The sequence below is a fragment of the Centruroides sculpturatus genome, unplaced genomic scaffold (genome assembly GCF_000671375.1).
Source record: "Centruroides sculpturatus isolate CEXI.00-Female unplaced genomic scaffold, Cexi_2.0 scaffold1184, whole genome shotgun sequence".
Taxonomy (NCBI): Eukaryota; Metazoa; Arthropoda; class Arachnida; order Scorpiones; family Buthidae; genus Centruroides; species Centruroides sculpturatus.
In genome coordinates, this window is record NW_019385675.1 from 4,269 (window position 1) to 25,447 (window position 21,179).

At 31.7% G+C, this 21,179-nt stretch overlaps 3 protein-coding genes across 3 annotated transcripts; 1 reads left to right on the forward strand and 2 right to left on the reverse strand.

The window, feature by feature from the left end:
- Window positions 1-2,476: 2,476 nt before the first annotated feature.
- LOC111641100 (death-associated protein kinase 1-like) lies at window positions 2,477-5,106 on the forward strand. The gene is made up of 10 exons (XM_023387217.1): window positions 2,477-2,790; window positions 2,963-3,061; window positions 3,153-3,251; window positions 3,324-3,422; window positions 3,525-3,602; window positions 3,681-3,888; window positions 3,957-4,079; window positions 4,161-4,355; window positions 4,420-4,682; window positions 4,751-5,106. The coding sequence occupies exons 1-10, from the start codon at window positions 2,638-2,640 to the stop codon at window positions 5,018-5,020; spliced, it is 1,587 nt and encodes a 528-aa protein (XP_023242985.1). The 5' UTR covers window positions 2,477-2,637; the 3' UTR covers window positions 5,021-5,106.
- Window positions 5,107-6,049: 943 nt separating this feature from the next.
- On the reverse strand, window positions 6,050-10,435 carry LOC111641099 (putative leucine-rich repeat-containing protein DDB_G0290503). Its single transcript, XM_023387216.1, has 7 exons — window positions 10,379-10,435; window positions 8,429-8,687; window positions 7,148-7,372; window positions 6,715-7,068; window positions 6,512-6,622; window positions 6,323-6,448; window positions 6,050-6,235 (listed from the first exon to the last, which is right to left on the reverse strand). Exons 2-7 carry the CDS (start codon window positions 8,681-8,683, stop codon window positions 6,050-6,052), a joined length of 1,257 nt encoding a protein of 418 aa, XP_023242984.1. The 5' UTR covers window positions 8,684-8,687; window positions 10,379-10,435.
- Window positions 10,436-15,021: 4,586 nt separating this feature from the next.
- On the reverse strand, window positions 15,022-19,422 carry LOC111641102 (putative leucine-rich repeat-containing protein DDB_G0290503). The gene is made up of 7 exons (XM_023387221.1): window positions 19,366-19,422; window positions 17,406-17,664; window positions 16,120-16,344; window positions 15,687-16,040; window positions 15,484-15,594; window positions 15,295-15,420; window positions 15,022-15,207 (listed from the first exon to the last, which is right to left on the reverse strand). Exons 2-7 carry the CDS (start codon window positions 17,658-17,660, stop codon window positions 15,022-15,024), a joined length of 1,257 nt encoding a protein of 418 aa, XP_023242989.1. The 5' UTR covers window positions 17,661-17,664; window positions 19,366-19,422.
- Between the last annotated feature and the right edge of the window lie 1,757 nt (window positions 19,423-21,179).

The following is a 21,179-nucleotide window of genomic DNA, read 5'->3' on the forward strand; positions in this document are numbered from 1 at the left end:
CCCTTAGCGAATATATTTTATAGGATAGAAACAAGAATGTGCATTTTTCTTAATATCTTTGCTGCAATTGATAGTAAATCTGTTGTAAAAGTGTCAAGGTGACCGAGTTTTTTTTTTATATATATATATCTGATATACCAACTGACTTTTGACATAACAACAGGAAAAGTTAAAGAATCCAGTTTATACACTGTTACTAAATCAGCAAGTAGTTTATGATGTTTATAAATGTTTTATCAAAAAATGTTTTATTTTCTTCTGTTTTCCTTAAAAGTTAGTTTATTTTTTGAGCTTGCCCTACTTTTATTCTCCTATTTAATATTTATAGCTTTTAAACAATTTTTTATATTTGTTTATTAATAATGTAAACCAATAAATCGATAAATTTTATCATTTAATCATATCTTAAGTATAAATAAACATGTTGAAATTTTATATAAATTTGTGATAAGTAATTATTTTACTTAAGACAATTGCATTATTTTATTATTACAGTATTATTATTTAAATTTTTTTGAGATTTTTCTTATGTACATTGCTTGTTTTAGAACAATATGAACAGTAAGTTCTTATAGATTATAGAGTCTGGGTCAAAATTATTCTTCGAATTATTTGATTTCGTTGAGTCAAGCTTATTCTTGATAGACAAAAAATGAATCATACAGTCGTTAGGTATACTGTATATCTTATATTAAAAAATGGATATATAATGTATATGTAGTTTGAGTTAGTTTTTCTTTTTTCTTTTTTTTTGTTAGATACTTTTTTCTCTTTATAGGTACTGTAATGTTAATGCAGTTTGATAATTGTAGAAAGCAATTAAGTGAATAGCTGTAATTTGGTTTTATCCTGTGTTAAAAGTTGAAAATATACTGAACATTAAGCAAGTTTTTTCTATAACATTTGTAGAAGTTGATCTGAGATATCAAACTTTTGTTGAATATAATCATTTTGTAGTACTGTATATATAAAAATTGTTCATCTCAATTATAGACTCAACTTCTAAAATTATATTTTTTTTCTTTATCTTGTAAAAAGTGAAATTTTATATAATGTTTAAAAATTAATGTTCTAATTAAAATATATTTCGAATTGCTTCTATATTTACTGATTTTCAGAAAAATCTATGTTTAAAAATATTCAGAAATGTCAGAAAAAATGAAAATTTTATCGTCATTAGATTTGTGATCAAAGCATATAACATGCTGTTTAAATGCAAGAATTAAACATCAAAAAGGGATATGAAAAGATAAATATTTATACAAAATAAACATGATTTGTTTATGCTGATAATGTAATTCAATAAGTTTATTTTAATTATTTGTTCTGACTTTTAAGTACATTAATATTATTTAACCAATATCTCATCTTCTATATTGTAGATTAGATAGACCTATGGTTAGATTATTAGAATTTAAATGAGTCCTTTTACTTTCCCGGCTGTTATGTATACATAACAAAGGAATTGTCTCAGATTTGACCCTCCGAGTTTAATATCTCAGGATGGGGTAATGATAAAACAACGAAATTTGGCATAGTTGTTTGTGTATAAGGGACATTGATGCTGTTAAATTTCGATGGTTAAAGGTCGATGGGGTGGTGAGATAGAGAAGGGGTTATGTATCATATGTTGAGGAGGGATCGGACTTAATGTAGATTTTGCTCGTTATTAGCATTTACAAATGCTTCATAAAACTCGTCCCTACCCTCAAAATTAAGCTTGTGATTTTGTTAATAATACAAAAAGTTTTTTATAAAAAAATCTCATAACAGATGGCGCCACACACAATTTATTATATTTAATAATAATACAGTATAACAGTCATTTTTTTAAGGTAAAATCTCATAATAGCCCGGAAAGTTATAGAACTCGTTGCTAGATTTTTTTTAAACTGTGAGATCATTCACAAGCAGTTTATAAATCTTCTAAACTTCTTTATTGAATGGATTAATATTTACAACCCACTACAAGCAATTAATATTTAAATTATTACTCGTAATTCATTAATTTTTGCTTAAATGAACTTTAAGACAAGTTTTTAAAACAATCTCGGTTGTTGTAAACTAAAAATGTATTCTACTGATCCATTATTAAAGCCAGCTTTTAAGAAATAAAATATAATTTTTGTTTTTCTGTGGGAATCCATATCTAATCTAACAGAGGAATAGAGTTAAGAGACTAACATTTTGTATTGGATTCATTTCTAGTTTACAAATAATAAACTTGTACTTGATTAGTTATTACATATCTCAATATTTATGAAATATTGAGATATGTAAATGTAATAGCTGATAGCAGTTTTTAACTTTTAAAATGTTTTCTGATAATTTCAGCTTGTAAAAATAAATTTAATGAAATTAGTTTTTAGATTAGTAGCGGGGAAAACTGTTAGGTAATAATTTAATTTAGTATATACTACGCATATAGAGATAAATATTATTATTAAGTAATTTTTTCGTTAAATACATGTACATTAATTAACACACAATAAACAATAATGTACTATATATTATTGTTCGTAGTGTATTTTTATTGATCTGAAAGTGGCAAAGATTTTTTAATGTTTTAACTGAATTATAATAGGAAACAGAATAGAAAATATTTAACTATGTTAAAGGCAATGAAATTATAACGTTATGTTTTCTCTAATTCAGATATTTCTTATAAAAAAAAAACATATTTTCTTTCAGGAAGACGAAACACCTTTGCACTGTGCTGCAGCCAGGGGTCACACCGAAAGTGTCAAATGTTTGTTGGAAGCCGGAGCTGATCCCGATTTACTCGATAAAGTATGTGTATTATACTATATAATTTACTAAATTAAATTTATGTTCTATAGTCATAAATCTTACACAAAAGTTACTGTTTGAGTTTTTTATTTTTATTAAGTTATCCAGTTACCTCTACAGCATGTGTGTGTGTGTATATATATATATTGTTTTTTTTTTTAATGATTAATAGCACGGATGTACTGCTCTCCACTTAGCGATGAGACGGCATCACATTCAAGTCGCCATGTTACTCTTACATTCCGGATGTCAAATAGATGTTATAGATAATGTAAGAAATTTAAAGACGTAGTAGAATTAAAATTTATGTTAATTAAACTATTATCCTGAGACTTTAAAAAAAGTATTTCATTTTTATTTAGCACGGAGAAGCTCCTATACATATTGTTTCTAGGGAAGGATTACTGCAGCTCGCTCAAACTTTATGCGCTTTCGGGTGTAAAGTTGATGTGCCAAATAAGGTAATTTAAGTTAATGAAATTCAATTTAATTTTTATTAGCGATGTTTCGTTAACAAATTTATGTATTATTAGGTGGGATTGTATCCGTTGCATTTAGCTGCAAAAAATGGCCATACAGAAGTTGTACGATGCCTATGTTTAGCCGGCTGTAATGTAGATCAAAAAAACAGAGTAAGTATTTGATGAATTTTTATTTATATATTTCATATATATTATTTAAGATTTCACTTAATTTGTTTGAATTAATACATGGAATATTATTTAAAATTTCAGGACGGAATTCCCGCCGAAATAACTGCTCTAGCTCAGGGATACAGCGACATAGGAGATCTTCTCAATCGGTTGAGAAATGTATATATAACAAATTATATATGATGATTTATATGTAATAATTTCAAACCATTCGAATTAATGCTAATTACATCCTAGGAGCAACTACGAGAAGAATACATATCCCAGTTAATACCCACATCGCAACCTTTGTCCAGAATAAAGTTGAAGGTGTTTGGCCAGAGCGGAGTGGGAAAAACAGTTATTTTAGAATCGCTAAAATGTGGATATTTTAGCAGTTGGTTTAAACGTTCCAAATCTCCTTCGACGTCGTCTCTCTCTCCTGTAACCACCAGGAGTAAAAGAGGTAAAGTGTAAATTTTTTAATTAAGTCTTAAATTCCAGAACAAAATCGAATAATTTTATGATTGACAGGTGATCACGCCAGTAAATCTAGTATAGAACTGAACAGTTCAGATTCGGAAGATGTCTTGACTTTCAAAACTAATCTAGAATGTTACACGCAAGGAATAGATGTTCAACAAACAAATATTTCCGGTAAATATGATTCGGATTGCAATATTAACTTCATTACTGTTTCATGATCATCAATTTAGATTGAATTTGTTTTTATGATAGGTGTGGGAGAAATAAGTCTCTGGGAGTTTTCCGGTCACGAACCTTATCACATGATCTACGATCATTTCATAGGAAACACTAATTGTATTCACGCCATCGTCTTCAAACTTAACGATCCCTACGAAGTTCAACTACAGCAGGTTCTATTCTGGTTAGCTTTTTTACAAGCAAGAATACCACCCATCGAACCTTTAGGTAAGTAATTGCAAAATATACATTCAGACTTCTTTTAGCTTGGTCTAATCAAATCGGATTTTAGGTCCTTGTGGTAAGAGTAACCGACCCGCCAAAGTCGTTTTGATTGCAACTCACGCCGATTTAGCGGGTTGCCATAAACATCCTTCTACCGGGGAATATGTTAGCAGCGAAGCTACCTCCATCTTGCAAGTAGCTCAACAAAAATTCCAGCACGTATTTGATTTACACGATACCGTCTTTGTTATGGACGCTCATATAGTTAGTTCTCCTTCCATGAAAGCGCTAAAACAGTACATGAGCAGTAATAAAAGTAAAATAATACAGGTGAGCCGGATTATCTCGCAAATTTACAATTTAACCGAAACAAAATGTTTAAAATTCATTTTTCTCAGGGTCTCCCTAAACATACCGGATTCTTGGGTTCTATGATATCACATCTGCCTGTTTGGAGAAAATCGTCGTCAGCTTTCCCGGTTCTGTCCTGGCAGCAGTTCATCGATATGGTGCACCTTCAGATAAATCCTCTAGCAGGAGAGGAACATATGAAAGAATTAATACAACAGTTACAGTTAATGGGGGAGGTACGTAAAAGCAAATTATTATTGCAATTTTCCACGTTTCTTTCTTCATATCTATCGCAAAAGTCAAAAAACGTTTACTGAGAAATCAAAACTCTTCAGAGTTTTCCATCCTCATCTTTTTCATATTTTATTTCACTTACGTATTATTAATAATAATCAGGTGATTTATATTTACTGACAAGGGGACCTTACGGTCTCAGAAATTCAGTTCGGGATGAGACTTTGCAGGTTAGTAGTATACCTCAAGGGTGTCCACCCAGAAGACCAGAAGAATTGTAAAGCGCACTAGCAACAAGATTCTGAGAAAAAAGGCTCTAAAGTTTTATAAGCGCAGCTCATATACCGATCGATTTCACACTATGGCAGCACAGAGAAATGGCTGAGCCTGTAGCGAACTCTCTTGCCACGCGGACGATCTAGGTTCGATTCTGCCTTCTGTTAACTTTTTTTTTTTTTTAATTGTTTTAAAAATTGTAACAACTTTTAAATAAAGTTAATGACATAAAAATATTATCAATTAAATCATAAATAACTGTCAACTTTCACACCTGGGAGCTAATTATGCCGTGAGTTTTCACAAGTCAGCAGCAAAAGTGGCACTTTAACATAACTTTCTTNTCAACACTATATAATATTATTATTATTATTATGGCTTGCTTAATAAATAAGGCCCGAGCATCATTTTATCTCTCTCGGGTCCTGTAAGAGCGTATTAACGCATAGATATACCCAGCCATGGAGGAGGCCTCGCCTTCTTGGGGCCTCGTCTCACTGCTCGCAATTGATATTTTTCTTCTGTTTGTAATTAGAAAAACAGAATTTACATTGTAACTTTTTTTTTCTAAATATTTTTCTGAGGTCAGGCGAAATTAAAACTAAAATTTGTCATGGTTATAGAGAAAAGTGAAACGAATGAGTAATTATATGCAAATATATGGATTTTTTTTTTTTTTTTGGAAAGATTTGGTTAAGTGAATTATTGGTGCAAAGGAGATATTCTGTTAAAGATTTTCGTTTAAATTTAAATTTTACTGATCATTTTCTCTTTAAAAAGTCACTATAAAATCAATATTTATATATGAAAACAATGGTCACGCACGAAATGTGAATCTAATTGTAATAAATAATCACCATTTCTTTTCGATAACTTTCTAATAAGATGGAATTTTTCTGTTGAAGCGTGATGATTTCTTGTTCTTTCTGGTTAATTTTCTCGTTTGATTTCTTCTCCTGAACTTGCAACTGATTCAGTTTCTGTTGTAACTGATCCTTCTCTTGTTCTAATTCATTTATTGTCTACAAAATAAAATAAAAATAGATTATAAATATGTAAAGAAATTATTGATTTAGAAAATATATATATATAATTTGAAACGAATTTACTTGTTTCAACGTGAAAACTAAATTATCCTTTTCGAAATAAATCTTGTTTTCGTTGATTAATGATTGATTTTCTTTCTTATGATTGTCTTCCATGTTGTGACCGATGTCTTTTTGTTCGCATCGAACCTATAAAAATCACATTTTCAATTAATTTTCTATATTTTTCGAGATATTTAAACGGAAACTTACCAAAAAAGGAATTCGAGTTTTGTCTTTAGAAAATCGATTAATCATTCTCTTACATCCTACTTGAATGGCAATATCCACTCTTTTCTTTTTCATATTCGTTTCTACGTACTTCTACATTAAAAATATATATTCTTTATCAATTAAGATAATTATAATAAATTATATTATCGATAGAATTTTTAAAAAATATATAAGGATTCTACTTGTAATTGCGCTATTCTATCCTTGTAAACTTGAATGGTAGAAGATAGAACGTCGACTCTGGAGGAACTGATGGTTAATCTTTCCACTTCGCTCCTTAACAGATCCATCTGAGCTTTGGTTTCCTCCACTTCTAACTCCTTCTGTTCTAAAGATTTCGATCTTTTGTGTGGTCCGCATTCTTTACCACTCAACAACATGCAAAGTTTTGCTCTGGACTCCGCTAATTTTACTTGAAGTTGAGCTTGTTCCGCTTGACCTTGTGATAAATTATTCTCTAAAAACTTGACTCTTTGCAACGTAGCTTTGTTTGTATTCTCTATCTCTTTATGACTCTCCTCCAGTTTTCGCACATTCTGTAAGCGTAATTTATATTCAGTTAACATTACTTAAAAACGATGTAGGAAGATAATAAACGTTTAAAATCAATCTTACGTTTCTTAAATACTTAATTTCTTCTTCGCCCTTCTTTAACTTAACAGTTAATTCCTCCTTTTCTTTGGTTAAAGTGTTGATATTTTCTTCTAATTTGTAGCACTGCGAACATTTTTGAGTCGACGAAACTGTAAAGGTTGCATCCGATGCTAATGAACCAATTTCTTGCATGGATTCAGTCGGCGAACCGGGTAATTGAAGATAATCTTCGTTATAAAAATCACCCTTAAAAATAATATTCAAATTAACAACACTTTCCAATTATAAATACGTGCTTTTTTTTTTATTTAGTCAATCGCTGTATATAAACTAAGAAAGATCTTAGCGAATAATTCGTGCGTTAAGAAGGTCCGAGACACGCAAGGTTGACAATAATTATAAACAAATAATTATAAATTATACCCTTAAGAGTTGAGTGGAAACGTGCGGATAAACGGATGTAAACTTATTTAAAATATTGTTTTCATTTCTAATTTTGAGAAGTATTCGTGTTTAACATAAGAGAGACGGGGATTAATAAATTTTCCTGTTATTTTTATGTTAAGTAACGTAACGCACTTTAGATACGGTTAGTAAAAATATTCTCTTATTAATGAAGTATCGCTGCAATTAAATACTTTAAATACTTATTTTCTTTTCTAAAAACGAAACTTGAACCTACCAACAACTCATTTTCATTAATGAAATATTAAAAAACGAAACGACACTGAGATAATCGCTTGTTTAACAACATAAACTCTTGTCAATTTATGTACCTGACACCGAACAACATTATTAAAATCTGACGAAGTAATTATATTCAATGAACATGATTCATTTACTGATTCATATCTACTTATCCGAATAGGAATATTATTTTTTCTAATTGTTTCTTTGTTTAAATCGTAAATTTATACTCTGAACAAAGAGATAATTATGAATATTTCCGTTTATTTATTACGAAACATATTCTAGGCAAGAAAATGTGGATTTTCTTAATATTTTCTAATCATTTTGATCTTTGTCACTCGGGAATTTGTCGATATTTTTGAGAAAAATGCTACCAAAAGTCAAGTAGTTTTATATCTTAAGATTTAAAAAAAATAAAAAATACAGTAAAACCAACCATCATCAATGCATGCAATTACGCACCGCTGATCGTTCTCTTTTTTTTCTTAGGAATTGACCTTCCCATGAATACCGCATAAGTAAAAACAAAGAATGGAGACGATTCAAACCGACTGGAACTCTTTGCCTAATTAGGAAATTCCGAAATTCCCAACGAATCAACGAAAATCTTACCTTGTTTACAATATCTATATTGGGATCGGGATGATGAGAAGGGAACGATTTTCCACTATTCCTCTGCAACCAATCGTAATAAGCTCCACTGATGGGTGACAACCAGAAATTTCGATCATCATTCCTATTTCCATTCTCTCCATTGTAATCCTTCAGACATAAGAAATTCTCTGGTAAAGCGAATCTTACGCTTTTCTTCTTCAAGTCTTTAGGTTGGGATCGGATGATCCCAGCCATCATCAACGACGTTGCCATAAATCTGTAGTAATCAATCATCATAAATCAATTCATTATCATACTAACGAGTAATTATAATAATAATTTAAATAGCATTAAAAATCATAACAGGATTCTTGTTGAGTCAAGTAGAACTGCATTTAATTACGCATAATTACGCATTCACAAAAATTAAGATAAACGTGGATCGTAACTGTTAAGTAGCGCATAGTACATCTACAACCAGAACTTCATTTTTTTTTAATTTTGTGGGCTTAAAATCATGATTTACTTCATCTACAAGCGATATTAATTAATATTTCTTACTTGTTGGCATCATTAACAAGTATTTTTTTTTGCAACATATTCCATTAAAACGCATCCGGATTATTTAAATCTAAATAGGTTCGTCAATGATCACCCCCGGGGTAGAGGAAGCATTATGAATTTTAAAGCAAAAAAGTTTAAAATTTTATCAATCATAAATGGAGTACTTACAGATTATTATGGCCAAAAATTAGAAAAAAAAAAAACAATTCTTAATTTTTTAAGAATAACTTTATATGGTTATAACTTTACAATGATAATAAAATATAGGAATTTTAGCGAATAAAGTGAAAAAATTCCTACCTATTTATCTATTTTAGAGTACGGTTATTGCCTGTATATGAGGAGGTGGTTAATTTCTTGATAAATTCCATAACACAAGCTGGCTCAACACGGTTTTGCAGGAAGTTAGAAACACTTTTGGTTATAGATGGAAAAATTCCTGTATTTAGTATTTTCTATAACGTTGCAAGTTCAAACCGATTTCCGCAGCTTGATGAACGCTTCCTGTCAAACTACACGCTCCACCTATCACACCGTTTTGAACAAACGAAAAACACGGCTGTCGAAGGCGGATTTAAATAAAAATAACATCCTTTGTTTATCCAAATCGAACAATAATTCTTTCAGTAGCATCGAAATTTATTTGCATTTAAAACACAAACTGTGGAATAAAAAAAGGGGGTTAGAAAAGAACCCACTTAGACAATAGAGATTCTCTCTTGTGTGTTGTTCCTACGAGGGCGAAAATTTTTAGTTGTGGCTCGTTTCGCTCAACATGCGATTGTAATTAAACAAAGAAAAATTAGGGTTTATTCACATCAAACCTCTCTATAAAATGTTTTCAACAATAAAATTGTCAAACGTTCGTACTAAGGATCAAACACGAAAGTAATGAGGTGCAATAACATCTGCAAGACAAACCTTTCATTAGAGCATTAACACCTGCAGCATAACTTCTTTCTGGAGTACTAGAACAGGTGCATTCTTGTAAAATCAGTTCATAGAACTGAGCCCTTTTTTTTTTCGCCCTACTGGCTCACTGGAAAATACATATATATATATTTTTTTCTTTTTATTTTAAGTGTATCCCAAGGAATTTTCTACGTAAATCGTTCTTTCTCTACCTCGCGCTTATTAATTAAATATCATAGGTTATAGACGTATCGAAATTGAGATATATCTATATTAATTATCGATGGGGTAAGTAAGATAATAATAGAAAAGCGAGAAACCAGTTTCCTGCGTAATCTATTTTTGACATCTTTAAAGATAATGCGCTTAATATTACGTTCTTGTTTTTTTTTTAAACAGCGAGTAAGTACGAAAATTTAGATAGAGAATTTGCATCTTTAACAAGTTTCGATTGTAACTGTAAACTTTGAAAAGAAAACGACAAAGACTTACTTTGAATGTGCAGCTGTTAATCGGACTGTGCAGTTTGAATCGTCACGAAGCAAAGAATCCGGGCACATCACACTAGGTAGTGTGACAAAGCGACGTATTCATCCAAGCGTGCCTTAACAGGAACGGATTGGGAAACAGTAGTATTAACACCACAAACTTGCCGCCGTTTCCCCCCTTCTCTCACTCTATCAGCTACATCTAACGTATAAACATTAAGAAACTTATAGAACTCGATACGTCACGAAATGTTGGAAAAATTAAGAAGCATTTCCATTGTGGAACGTGCACGATTCGAATATATATTTGGTAATTCAGATGTTATCCAGAATTGATGATAATTTCTGATTCATATCGTCGAAGATGTTCTGTCCATTAAGATACCACCCGTTTTCTGATTGATATCATTCTGTAGTTATAAGAAGCGGAATGGCTTCGGGCATAACAAGTATTTATGACATTTTCTCCATTCGTCATACATGAATCTCACATTTATCTATATGATAATTGTTAAGCTTAATCGTTTTTATAACACATAAATTATCGAGTTAATTTATTAATATATTTTTTTTTCTAAATTTTCTACGAAATTATAAAACCTTTCTTATACTTCTTCTTCTTGCTTAGTATAATAATAATAATGTATATAAATTTATTTATAAAGTATCTAATCCTCGTGCCTATTTTCCTCTTTTTGGTGTGGGGGGGGAAATTCGAGCCTGGATAAAATTAAGAATTATTTTCTTAGTTAAAACTTTTTTCGTGTTTAAGCTATTTAGATACTCTGATTACAAAAATAACTAACACTATTAATCCATTATCAATATCATTGGCTAAAAATGGCTGCGAGCAGTGGATTGGAAATAGTATTTACGACTTGGTCATTCGTCTGGTGAGGTCATAAAATGTATTCTGGTGTTTCGGGCGTGTTTCGTATAGTAGAAGCGACCGGTACAGGTGATGCTAAATAGTGCGTCGTCAATTTTATTTAAAAAAAAAAAACCTTCTAAAAAAAGAATTATCTACAAGGCCAGTTGGACGGATTTCTGTAATAAAATAAACTTCTGTAACCATTGTCACACTTCTGAAAAACAAAACAGAAGATATATATATATATATATATATATATTGTATTTATTGTGTTAATCTTTTTGAGAACTTTATAACGAGGTGTATAATATATGCACTTTCCTCATTTGATACAATCGTTAAAACAATTAATTTACATTATTTTAGAATGATTTTATTTTAAGAATTTTCTAAATTTATCTCCGATATTATATTTATTTACTAGCCAAATATTTAGTGTTTTTTTTTCCTGGTTCCAGAATGATTGGGGTGTAACGTCTCGTTGAACGTCACACCCATTTTGATTCAAAATTATACGCTATTCTTTACTCGATTGTGATCTCAGTTTGCGTTGTATTGGCGTAGTATCTAGTCGAAAGGGCGACTGTTTTTAATTAAATAAAAATAAAATGAAGCTAGGTCGATCTATTAAAGTATATTTTAATATAAGGATCGATCAGTTTAACTTTATTTCTATTGTTATCCACCCGTTTCGGGTTGGAATTGAAGAGTAGTGACCATTGAGTCCTTTGAAGAATCCATTTCTGGTAACAATTGTCTGTTTCAATCTGGAATTAAGTGACAGAAACTAACACTAAAGTTAAACACATATTAATTATAGTTCTATTTATACTTTAATACATCAACTTAGCCTCATTTTTATTTAAGTTTGTCGTGTTATTAATTTATTTCGATATTATTACTCTTGTTATACTTTGTTACTCTTGATCAAGTTTTAAAAATTTAATAAATTATTAACCTTTTAACTTTATAATACTTTTTATAAATTTGTGTACATAAAACGCATTTTCTCGATAAAAATTTCTTTTCCCTTTTATATCTTAACCTATTTTTCAGTTATTTTTTTTAAGGAGTGAGGTATTTTTAAACTAGTAATTGGAAATCAGAAAAAGTTAATAATAGTGGTATAAAGTTCTGTAAGAAGGTTCAATAATCGAAATAAAATTTTAATAGATAAAAATAAGACTGCTCTTCCTTTTTGATCAAGTCGTGCAGCCAAGCCATTACCAATTGGATCAAATAGTTTACGGTCAAGTGGAACATTTTGCTGTTTTTTTTGGTGTCTTCTTTGGTGGATGTAAAACCAAGTCGTTCAACTGAAGACTCTATACTTATTTGCCATATACATGTATGAATTTATTTCATGTTATATCGCTTGTAATATTTTATATTGGAGGCGGGATGAGCGAGACACTAAAACACATCAATCCTTGAGTTTGAGATGGTTCGGTTCGGGAGAAAACTCATTTTTTTTTTTTAATTTGAATGTAAACCAAAGTACGGATTTGGTTTGATGGGACAGCGCAACTCATAGGCAATCTGCCAAAAATGTCTCCCCGGAGGACTTTTAGGAGAAAGTGGTTTCTATTCACGAGTTAGACACGTGAAAATCTGGAAAACTTCATACGGTTAGACCGTTGTTGAGGCGCAAACCCAGTGGTATTATCCATTCGGTACTGGTGGACAAACCAAAGTACGAAGAACCGTGGACTATGTATACATGAAAAATACAATGCATACGTTATATACATTTTTTTACGTTCACACGTTACATGTTTTGCATATGTTACAATTTTTAGGTTTATTTTTAAAAGTTCTTTAACTATTAACTCCTTCCTGTGAAAAGTAAGAGGACCTTTCTTCCAAATGCATCAAGAGGACGGCCGGACGAGACATCATATCCCAAACAGATCACCCATAAAAATTTTTGGGGCTTCTGACATGGGTTGTCAGAATGTCACTAACTCGTTCAGTGAATGGTCTCGCCAAAACGTATTATTAAACGCTAACGATCACTGCATTAGGAACACCACGCTAGCACCAACTCGGGAGTTTACCATTACCAAGATGGTGCTGCCATGGTGTTCCTAATTAAGGGATGTCCTGTAATTGTCACATCACAATTCGCTCCAGTCGTGACGTGTTGATCTGTCATTCGCATAGTAGAAAACAATACGTGCCATTCATGGAAAAACGGGGCAACTTGAGTGACTTTGAGCGCGGACAGATCGTTGGGGCTCGGAGGATAAGTTCTAATATTTCCGAAACAGCTGCAATTGCACCCGTCGGTTGTTATCGTACCACGGTGTCCAGCGCGTACCACGACTGGATGAATCGTGTAGAAACATCCATCATATCACACAGCCAGGCCTGCAACGTATGATTGATCCCAGAGGTGAGAGTCGCGTGTCAAGATTAATATCTGAACAAACACGTGTCACAGTGGAACAGTTTACCGGCCATCACGATAGTGGACAAGTCAGACGTGTTTCGACAACGATCATGAGACGTACTTTGTGTCGACTGGGGCTCAATAGATGTCGATCTGCAGGAGCGCATCTGTTGCCCACGCCTCATCGCAAACAACGCCTCCCATGTGCGTCATTGGTCCTCGGACATGGTAATCTGGAATGATGAGTTCCGTTTCAGCATAACCGAATCTGGAGTAAACAGCATATAGCCGCATCCAATTGTGTACATGATGGCGGTATATTAGTTTAGAAAGTGTTCTCTTAGCTAAGCCTAAATCCATTAATCGTCATTCCAAAATCCTTTAATAATGAACGATATAGGGACTTATTAGCATAGAGCACAAGCGCAGATATGTTTCCTGACAACGATGCCATATTTCAACAAAACGCACGATTGGAGGAACACAACAGCGAATTCCATACACTGTCCCCATACTCACGGACTGCAACCCTATTGAACATGTTTGGGATATGCTGGAACGTGTGGCATAATTGCGAAATGTGCATCAACTGACAAAACTGTTCGAGCAGGCATGGGTGCAGTTAAGATTAGAAATAACGTTGATTTGTTGAATTTGTAATGTGTGATACACTAGTACACAGCATCTGATGGTCAGATGGCTGCTCTGAGAACCCGAGATTTTATCAGAACGGGTCGAAAAACCTCAGAGATTTTTTGAGGGTGATCCATCCTGATTATGTAGGGTCCCGTCCGTCACCACTCGGCCGCTCCGTTATGGGTCTGGGTGAAAGCATAATGGGCTTACTTAAAAACCCTCTTAGAGAATCAAAAATTAGGAAATATACGGCATTTGTTGGGAGTGCAATCGCGATCCTGGCGTTCGGAGGATTTCAGAATTGATATTTTAAAGGTCGAGGGAGTTGGCAGATAGAGGAGAGGTCGTGTGTCATATCTCCAGTAGAGTTGGATTTAATGACGATTTTACTCATTATTAGCATTTACAATTTTATATATACAGTAGACCCCTATAACGCGAGTTCCTATAACGTAGATTCCTATAACGCGGCGAAAAAACTGCGACAATATTCGTATAAAGACGCTAAAAGGGACGGGTAAAACGCGGTAAAACGTCATCGCCAACTCGTCATCGCGGACGAGCAGCCGAACAACTTCTNGATTTTTTTTTTTGGAAAGATTTGGTTAAGTGAATTATTGGTGCAAAGGAGATATTCTGTTAAAGATTTTCGTTTAAATTTAAATTTTACTGATCATTTTCTCTTTAAAAAGTCACTATAAAATCAATATTTATTTATGAAAACAATGGTCACGCACGAAATGTGAATCTAATTGTAATAAATAATCACCATTTCTTTTCGATAACTTTCTAATAAGATGGAATTTTTCTGTTGAAGCGTGATGATTTCTTGTTCTTTCTGGTTAATTTTCTCGTTTGATTTCTTCTCCTGAACTTGCAACTGATTCAGTTTCTGTTGTAACTGATCCTTCTCTTGTTCTAATTCATTTATTGTCTACAAAATAAAATAAAAATAGATTATAAATATGTAAAGAAATTATTGATTTAGAAAATATATATATATAATTTGAAACGAATTTACTTGTTTCAACGTGAAAACTAAATTATCCTTTTCGAAATAAATCTTGTTTTCGTTGATTAATGATTGATTTTCTTTCTTATGATTGTCTTCCATGTTGTGACCGATGTCTTTTTGTTCGCATCGAACCTATAAAAATCACATTTTCAATTAATTTTCTATATTTTTCGAGATATTTAAACGGAAACTTACCAAAAAAGGAATTCGAGTTTTGTCTTTAGAAAATCGATTAATCATTCTCTTACATCCTACTTGAATGGCAATATCCACTCTTTTCTTTTTCATATTCGTTTCTACGTACTTCTACATTAAAAATATATATTCTTTATCAATTAAGATAATTATAATAAATTATATTATCGATAGAATTTTTAAAAAATATATAAGGATTCTACTTGTAATTGCGCTATTCTATCCTTGTAAACTTGAATGGTAGAAGATAGAACGTCGACTCTGGAGGAACTGATGGTTAATCTTTCCACTTCGCTCCTTAACAGATCCATCTGAGCTTTGGTTTCCTCCACTTCTAACTCCTTCTGTTCTAAAGATTTCGATCTTTTGTGTGGTCCGCATTCTTTACCACTCAACAACATGCAAAGTTTTGCTCTGGACTCCGCTAATTTTACTTGAAGTTGAGCTTGTTCCGCTTGACCTTGTGATAAATTATTCTCTAAAAACTTGACTCTTTGCAACGTAGCTTTGTTTGTATTCTCTATCTCTTTATGACTCTCCTCCAGTTTTCGCACATTCTGTAAGCGTAATTTATATTCAGTTAACATTACTTAAAAACGATGTAGGAAGATAATAAACGTTTAAAATCAATCTTACGTTTCTTAAATACTTAATTTCTTCTTCGCCCTTCTTTAACTTAACAGTTAATTCCTCCTTTTCTTTGGTTAAAGTGTTGATATTTTCTTCTAATTTGTAGCACTGCGAACATTTTTGAGTCGACGAAACTGTAAAGGTTGCATCCGATGCTAATGAACCAATTTCTTGCATGGATTCAGTCGGCGAACCGGGTAATTGAAGATAATCTTCGTTATAAAAATCACCCTTAAAAATTAAAAATAATATTCAAATTACCAACACTTTCCAATTATAAATACGTGCTTTTTTTTATTTAGTCAATCGCTGTATATAAACTAAGAAAGATCTTAGCGAATAATTCGTGCGTTAAGAAGGTCCGAGACACGCAAGGTTGACAATAATTATAAACAAATAATTATAAATTATACCCTTAAGAGTTGAGTGGAAACGTGCGGATAAACGGATGTAAACTTATTTAAAATATTGTTTTCATTTCTAATTTTGAGAAGTATTCGTGTTTAACATAAGAGAGACGGGGATTAATAAATTTTCCTGTTATTTTTATGTTAAGTAACGTAACGCACTTTAGATACGGTTAGTAAAAATATTCTCTTATTAATGAAGTATCGCTGCAATTAAATACTTTAAATACTTATTTTCTTTTCTAAAAACGAAACTTGAACCTACCAACAACTCATTTTCATTAATGAAATATTAAAAAACGAAACGACACAGAGATAATCGCTTGTTTAACAACATAAACTCTTGTCAATTTATGTACCTGACACCGAACAACATTATTAAAATCTGACGAAGTAATTATATTCAATGAACATGATTCATTTACTGATTCATATCTACTTATCCGAATAGGAATATTATTTTTTCTAATTGTTTCTTTGTTTAAATCGTAAATTTATACTCTGAACAAAGAGATAATTATGAATATTTCCGTTTATTTATTACGAAACATATTCTAGGCAAGAAAATGTGGATTTTCTTAATATTTTCTAATCATTTTGATCTTTGTCACTCGGGAATTTGTCGATATTTTTGAGAAAAATGCTACCAAAAGTCAAGTAGTTTTATATCTTAAGATTTAAAAAAAATAAAAAATACAGTAAAACCAACCATCATCAATGCATGCAATTACGCACCGCTGATCGTTCTCTTTTTTTTCTTAGGAATTGACCTTCCCATGAATACCGCATAAGTAAAAACAAAGAATGGAGACGATTCAAACCGACTGGAACTCTTTGCCTAATTAGGAAATTCCGAAATTCCCAACGAATCAACGAAAATCTTACCTTGTTTACAATATCTATATTGGGATCGGGATGATGAGAAGGGAACGATTTTCCACTATTCCTCTGCAACCAATCGTAATAAGCTCCACTGATGGGTGACAACCAGAAATTTCGATCATCATTCCTATTTCCATTCTCTCCATTGTAATCCTTCAGACATAAGAAATTCTCTGGTAAAGCGAATCTTACGCTTTTCTTCTTCAAGTCTTTAGGTTGGGATCGGATGATCCCAGCCATCATCAACGACGTTGCCATAAATCTGTAGTAATCAATCATCATAAATCAATTCATTATCATACTAACGAGTAATTATAATAATAATTTAAATAGCATTAAAAATCATAACAGGATTCTTGTTGAGTCAAGTAGAACTGCATTTAATTACGCATAATTACGCATTCACAAAAATTAAGATAAACGTGGATCGTAACTGTTAAGTAGCGCGTAGTACATCTACAACCAGAACTTCATTTTTTTTTAATTTTGTGGGCTTAAAATCATGATTTACTTCATCTACAAGCGATATTAATTAATATTTCTTACTTGTTGGCATCATTAACAAGTATTTTTTTTTGCAACATATTCCATTAAAACGCATCCGGATTACTGTATTTAAATCTAAATAGGTTTGTCAATGATCACCCCCGGGGTAGAGGAAGCATTATGAATTTTAAAGCAAAAAATTTTGAAATTTCATCAATCATAAATGGAGTACTTACAGATTATTATGGCCAAAAATTAGAAAAAAAAAAACAATGCTTAATTTTTTAAGAATAACTTTATATGGTTATAACTTTACAATGATAATAAAATATAGGAATTTTAGCGAATAAAGTGAAAAAATTCCTACCTATTTATCTATTTTAGAGTACGGTTATTGCCTGTATATGAGGAGGTGGTTAATTTCTTGATAAATTCCATAACACAAGCTGGCTCAACACGGTTTTGCAGGAAGTTAGAAACACTTTTGGTTATAGATGGAAAAATTCCTGTATTTAGTATTTTCTATAACGTTGCAAGTTCAAACCGATTTCCGCAGCTTGATGAACGCTTCCTGTCAAACTACACGCTCCACCTATCACACCGTTTTGAACAAACGAAAAACACGGCTGTCGAAGGCGGATTTAAATAAAAATAACATCCTTTGTTTATCCAAATCGAACAATAATTCTTTCAGTAGCATCGAAATTTATTTGCATTTAAAACACAAACTGTGGAATAAAAAAAAGGGGGTTAGAAAAGAACCCACTTAGACAATAGAGATTCTCTCTTGTGTGTTGTTCCTACGAGGGCGAAAATTTTTAGTTGTGGCTCGTTTCGCTCAACATGCGATTGTAATTAAACAAAGAAAAATTAGGGTTTATTCACATCAAACCTCTCTATAAAATGTTTTCAACAATAAAATTGTCAAACGTTCGTACTAAGGATCAAACACGAAAGTAATGAGGTGCAATAACATCTGCAAGACAAACCTTTCATTAGAGCATTAACACCTGCAGCATAACTTCTTTCTGGAGTACTAGAACAGGTGCATTCTTGTAAAATCAGTTCATAGAACTGAGCCCTTTTTTTTTTCGCCCTACTGGCTCACTGGAAAATACATATATATATATTTTTTTCTTTTTATTTTAAGTGTATCCCAAGGAATTTTCTACGTAAATCGTTCTTTCTCTACCTCGCGCTTATTAATTAAATATCATAGGTTATAGACGTATCGAAATTGAGATATATCTATATTAATTATCGATGGGGTAAGTAAGATAATAATAGAAAAGCGAGAAACCAGTTTCCTGCGTAATCTATTTTTGACATCTTTAAAGATAATGCGCTTAATATTACGTTCTTGTTTTTTTTTTTTTTTAAACAGCGAGTAAGTACGAAAATTTAGATAGAGAATTTGCATCTTTAACAAGTTTCGATTGTAACTGTAAACTTTGAAAAGAAAACGACAAAGACTTACTTTGAATGTGCAGCTGTTAATCGGACTGTGCAGTTTGAATCGTCACGAAGCAAAGAATCCGGGCACATCACACTAGGTAGTGTGACAAAGCGACGTATTCATCCAAGCGTGCCTTAACAGGAACGGATTGGGAAACAGTAGTATTAACACCACAAACTTGCCGCCGTTTCCCCCCTTCTCTCACTCTATCAGCTACATCTAACGTATAAACATTAAGAAACTTATAGAACTCGATACGTCACGAAATGTTGGAAAAATTAAGAAGCATTTCCATTGTGGAACGTGCACGATTCGAATATATATTTGGTAATTCAGATGTTATCCAGAATTGATGATAATTTCTGATTCATATCGTCGAAGATGTTCTGTCCATTAAGATACCACCCGTTTTCTGATTGATATCATTCTGTAGTTATAAGAAGCGGAATGGCTTCGGGCATAACAAGTATTTATGACATTTTCTCCATTCGTCATACATGAATCTCACATTTATCTATATGATAATTGTTAAGCTTAATCGTTTTTATAACACATAAATTATCGAGTTAATTTATTAATATATTTTTTTTTCTAAATTTTCTACGAAATTATAAAACCTTTCTTATACTTCTTCTTCTTGCTTAGTATAATAATAATAATGTATATAAATTTATTTATAAAGTATCTAATCCTCGTGCCTATTTTCCTCTTTTTGGTGTGGGGGGGGGAAATTCGAGCCTGGATAAAATTAAGAATTATTTTCTTAGTTAAAACTTTTTTCGTGTTTAAGCTATTTAGATACTCTGATTACAAAAATAACTAACACTATTAATCCATTATCAATATCATTGGCTAAAAATGGCTGCGAGCAGTGGATTGGAAATAGTATTTACGACTTGGTCATTCGTCTGGTGAGGTCATAAAATGTATTCTGGTGTTTCGGGCGTGTTTCGTATAGTAGAAGCGACCGGTACAGGTGATGCTAAATAGTGCGTCGTCAATTTTATTTAAAAAAAAAAAACCTTCTAAAAAAAGAATTATCTACAAGGCCAGTTGGACGGATTACTGTAATAAAATAAACTTCTGTAACCATTGTCACACTTCTGAAAAACAAAACAGAAGATATATATATATATATATATATATATTGTATTTATTGTGTTAATCTTTTTGAGAACTTTATAACGAGGTGTATAATATATGCACTTTCCTCATTTGATACAATCGTTAAAACAATTAATTTACATTATTTTAGAATGATTTTATTTTAAGAATTTTCTAAATTTATCTCCGATATTATATTTATTTACTAGCCAAATATTTAGTGTTTTTTTTTCCTGGTTCCAGAATGATTGGGGTGTAACGTCTCGTTGAACGTCACACCCATTTTGATTCAAAATTATACGCTATTCTTTACTCGATTGTGATCTCAGTTTGCGTTGTATTGGCGTAGTATCTAGTAGAAAAGGCGACTGTTTTTAATTAAATAAAAATAAAATGAAGCTAGATCGATCTATTAAAGTATATTTTAATATAAGGATCGATCAGTTTAACTTTATTTCTATTGTTATCCACCCGTTTCGGGTTGGAATTGAAGAGTAGTGACCATTGAGTCCTTTGAAGAATCCATTTCTGGTAACAATTGTCTGTTTCAATCTGGAATTAAGTGACAGAAACTAACACTAAAGTTAAACACATATTAATTATAGTTCTATTTATACTTTAATACATCAACTTAGCCTCATTTTTATTTAAGTTTGTCGTGTTATTAATTTATTTCGATATTATTACTCTTGTTATACTTTGTTACTCTTGATCAAGTTTTAAAAATTTAA

Coding starts and splice junctions, on each gene's coding strand:
- LOC111641100 (XM_023387217.1), top strand. CDS start 2,638: ATGTTTTCTCTAATTCAGATATTTCTTATAAAAAAAAAACATATTTTC. Junction 3,252..3,323: donor AAGTTGATGTGCCAAATAAG/GTAATTTAAGTT, acceptor ATGTATTATTAG/GTGGGATTGTATCCGTTGCA. Junction 3,423..3,524: donor ATGTAGATCAAAAAAACAGA/GTAAGTATTTGA, acceptor TTAAAATTTCAG/GACGGAATTCCCGCCGAAAT.
- LOC111641099 (XM_023387216.1), bottom strand. CDS start 8,683: ATGGCAACGTCGTTGATGATGGCTGGGATCATCCGATCCCAACCTAAA. Junction 7,069..7,147: donor AAATTAAGTATTTAAGAAAC/GTAAGATTGATT, acceptor TTACGCTTACAG/AATGTGCGAAAACTGGAGGA. Junction 6,623..6,714: donor ATAGAATAGCGCAATTACAA/GTAGAATCCTTA, acceptor TTTTTAATGTAG/AAGTACGTAGAAACGAATAT.
- LOC111641102 (XM_023387221.1), bottom strand. CDS start 17,660: ATGGCAACGTCGTTGATGATGGCTGGGATCATCCGATCCCAACCTAAA. Junction 15,595..15,686: donor ATAGAATAGCGCAATTACAA/GTAGAATCCTTA, acceptor TTTTTAATGTAG/AAGTACGTAGAAACGAATAT. Junction 15,421..15,483: donor AAACTCGAATTCCTTTTTTG/GTAAGTTTCCGT, acceptor TGATTTTTATAG/GTTCGATGCGAACAAAAAGA.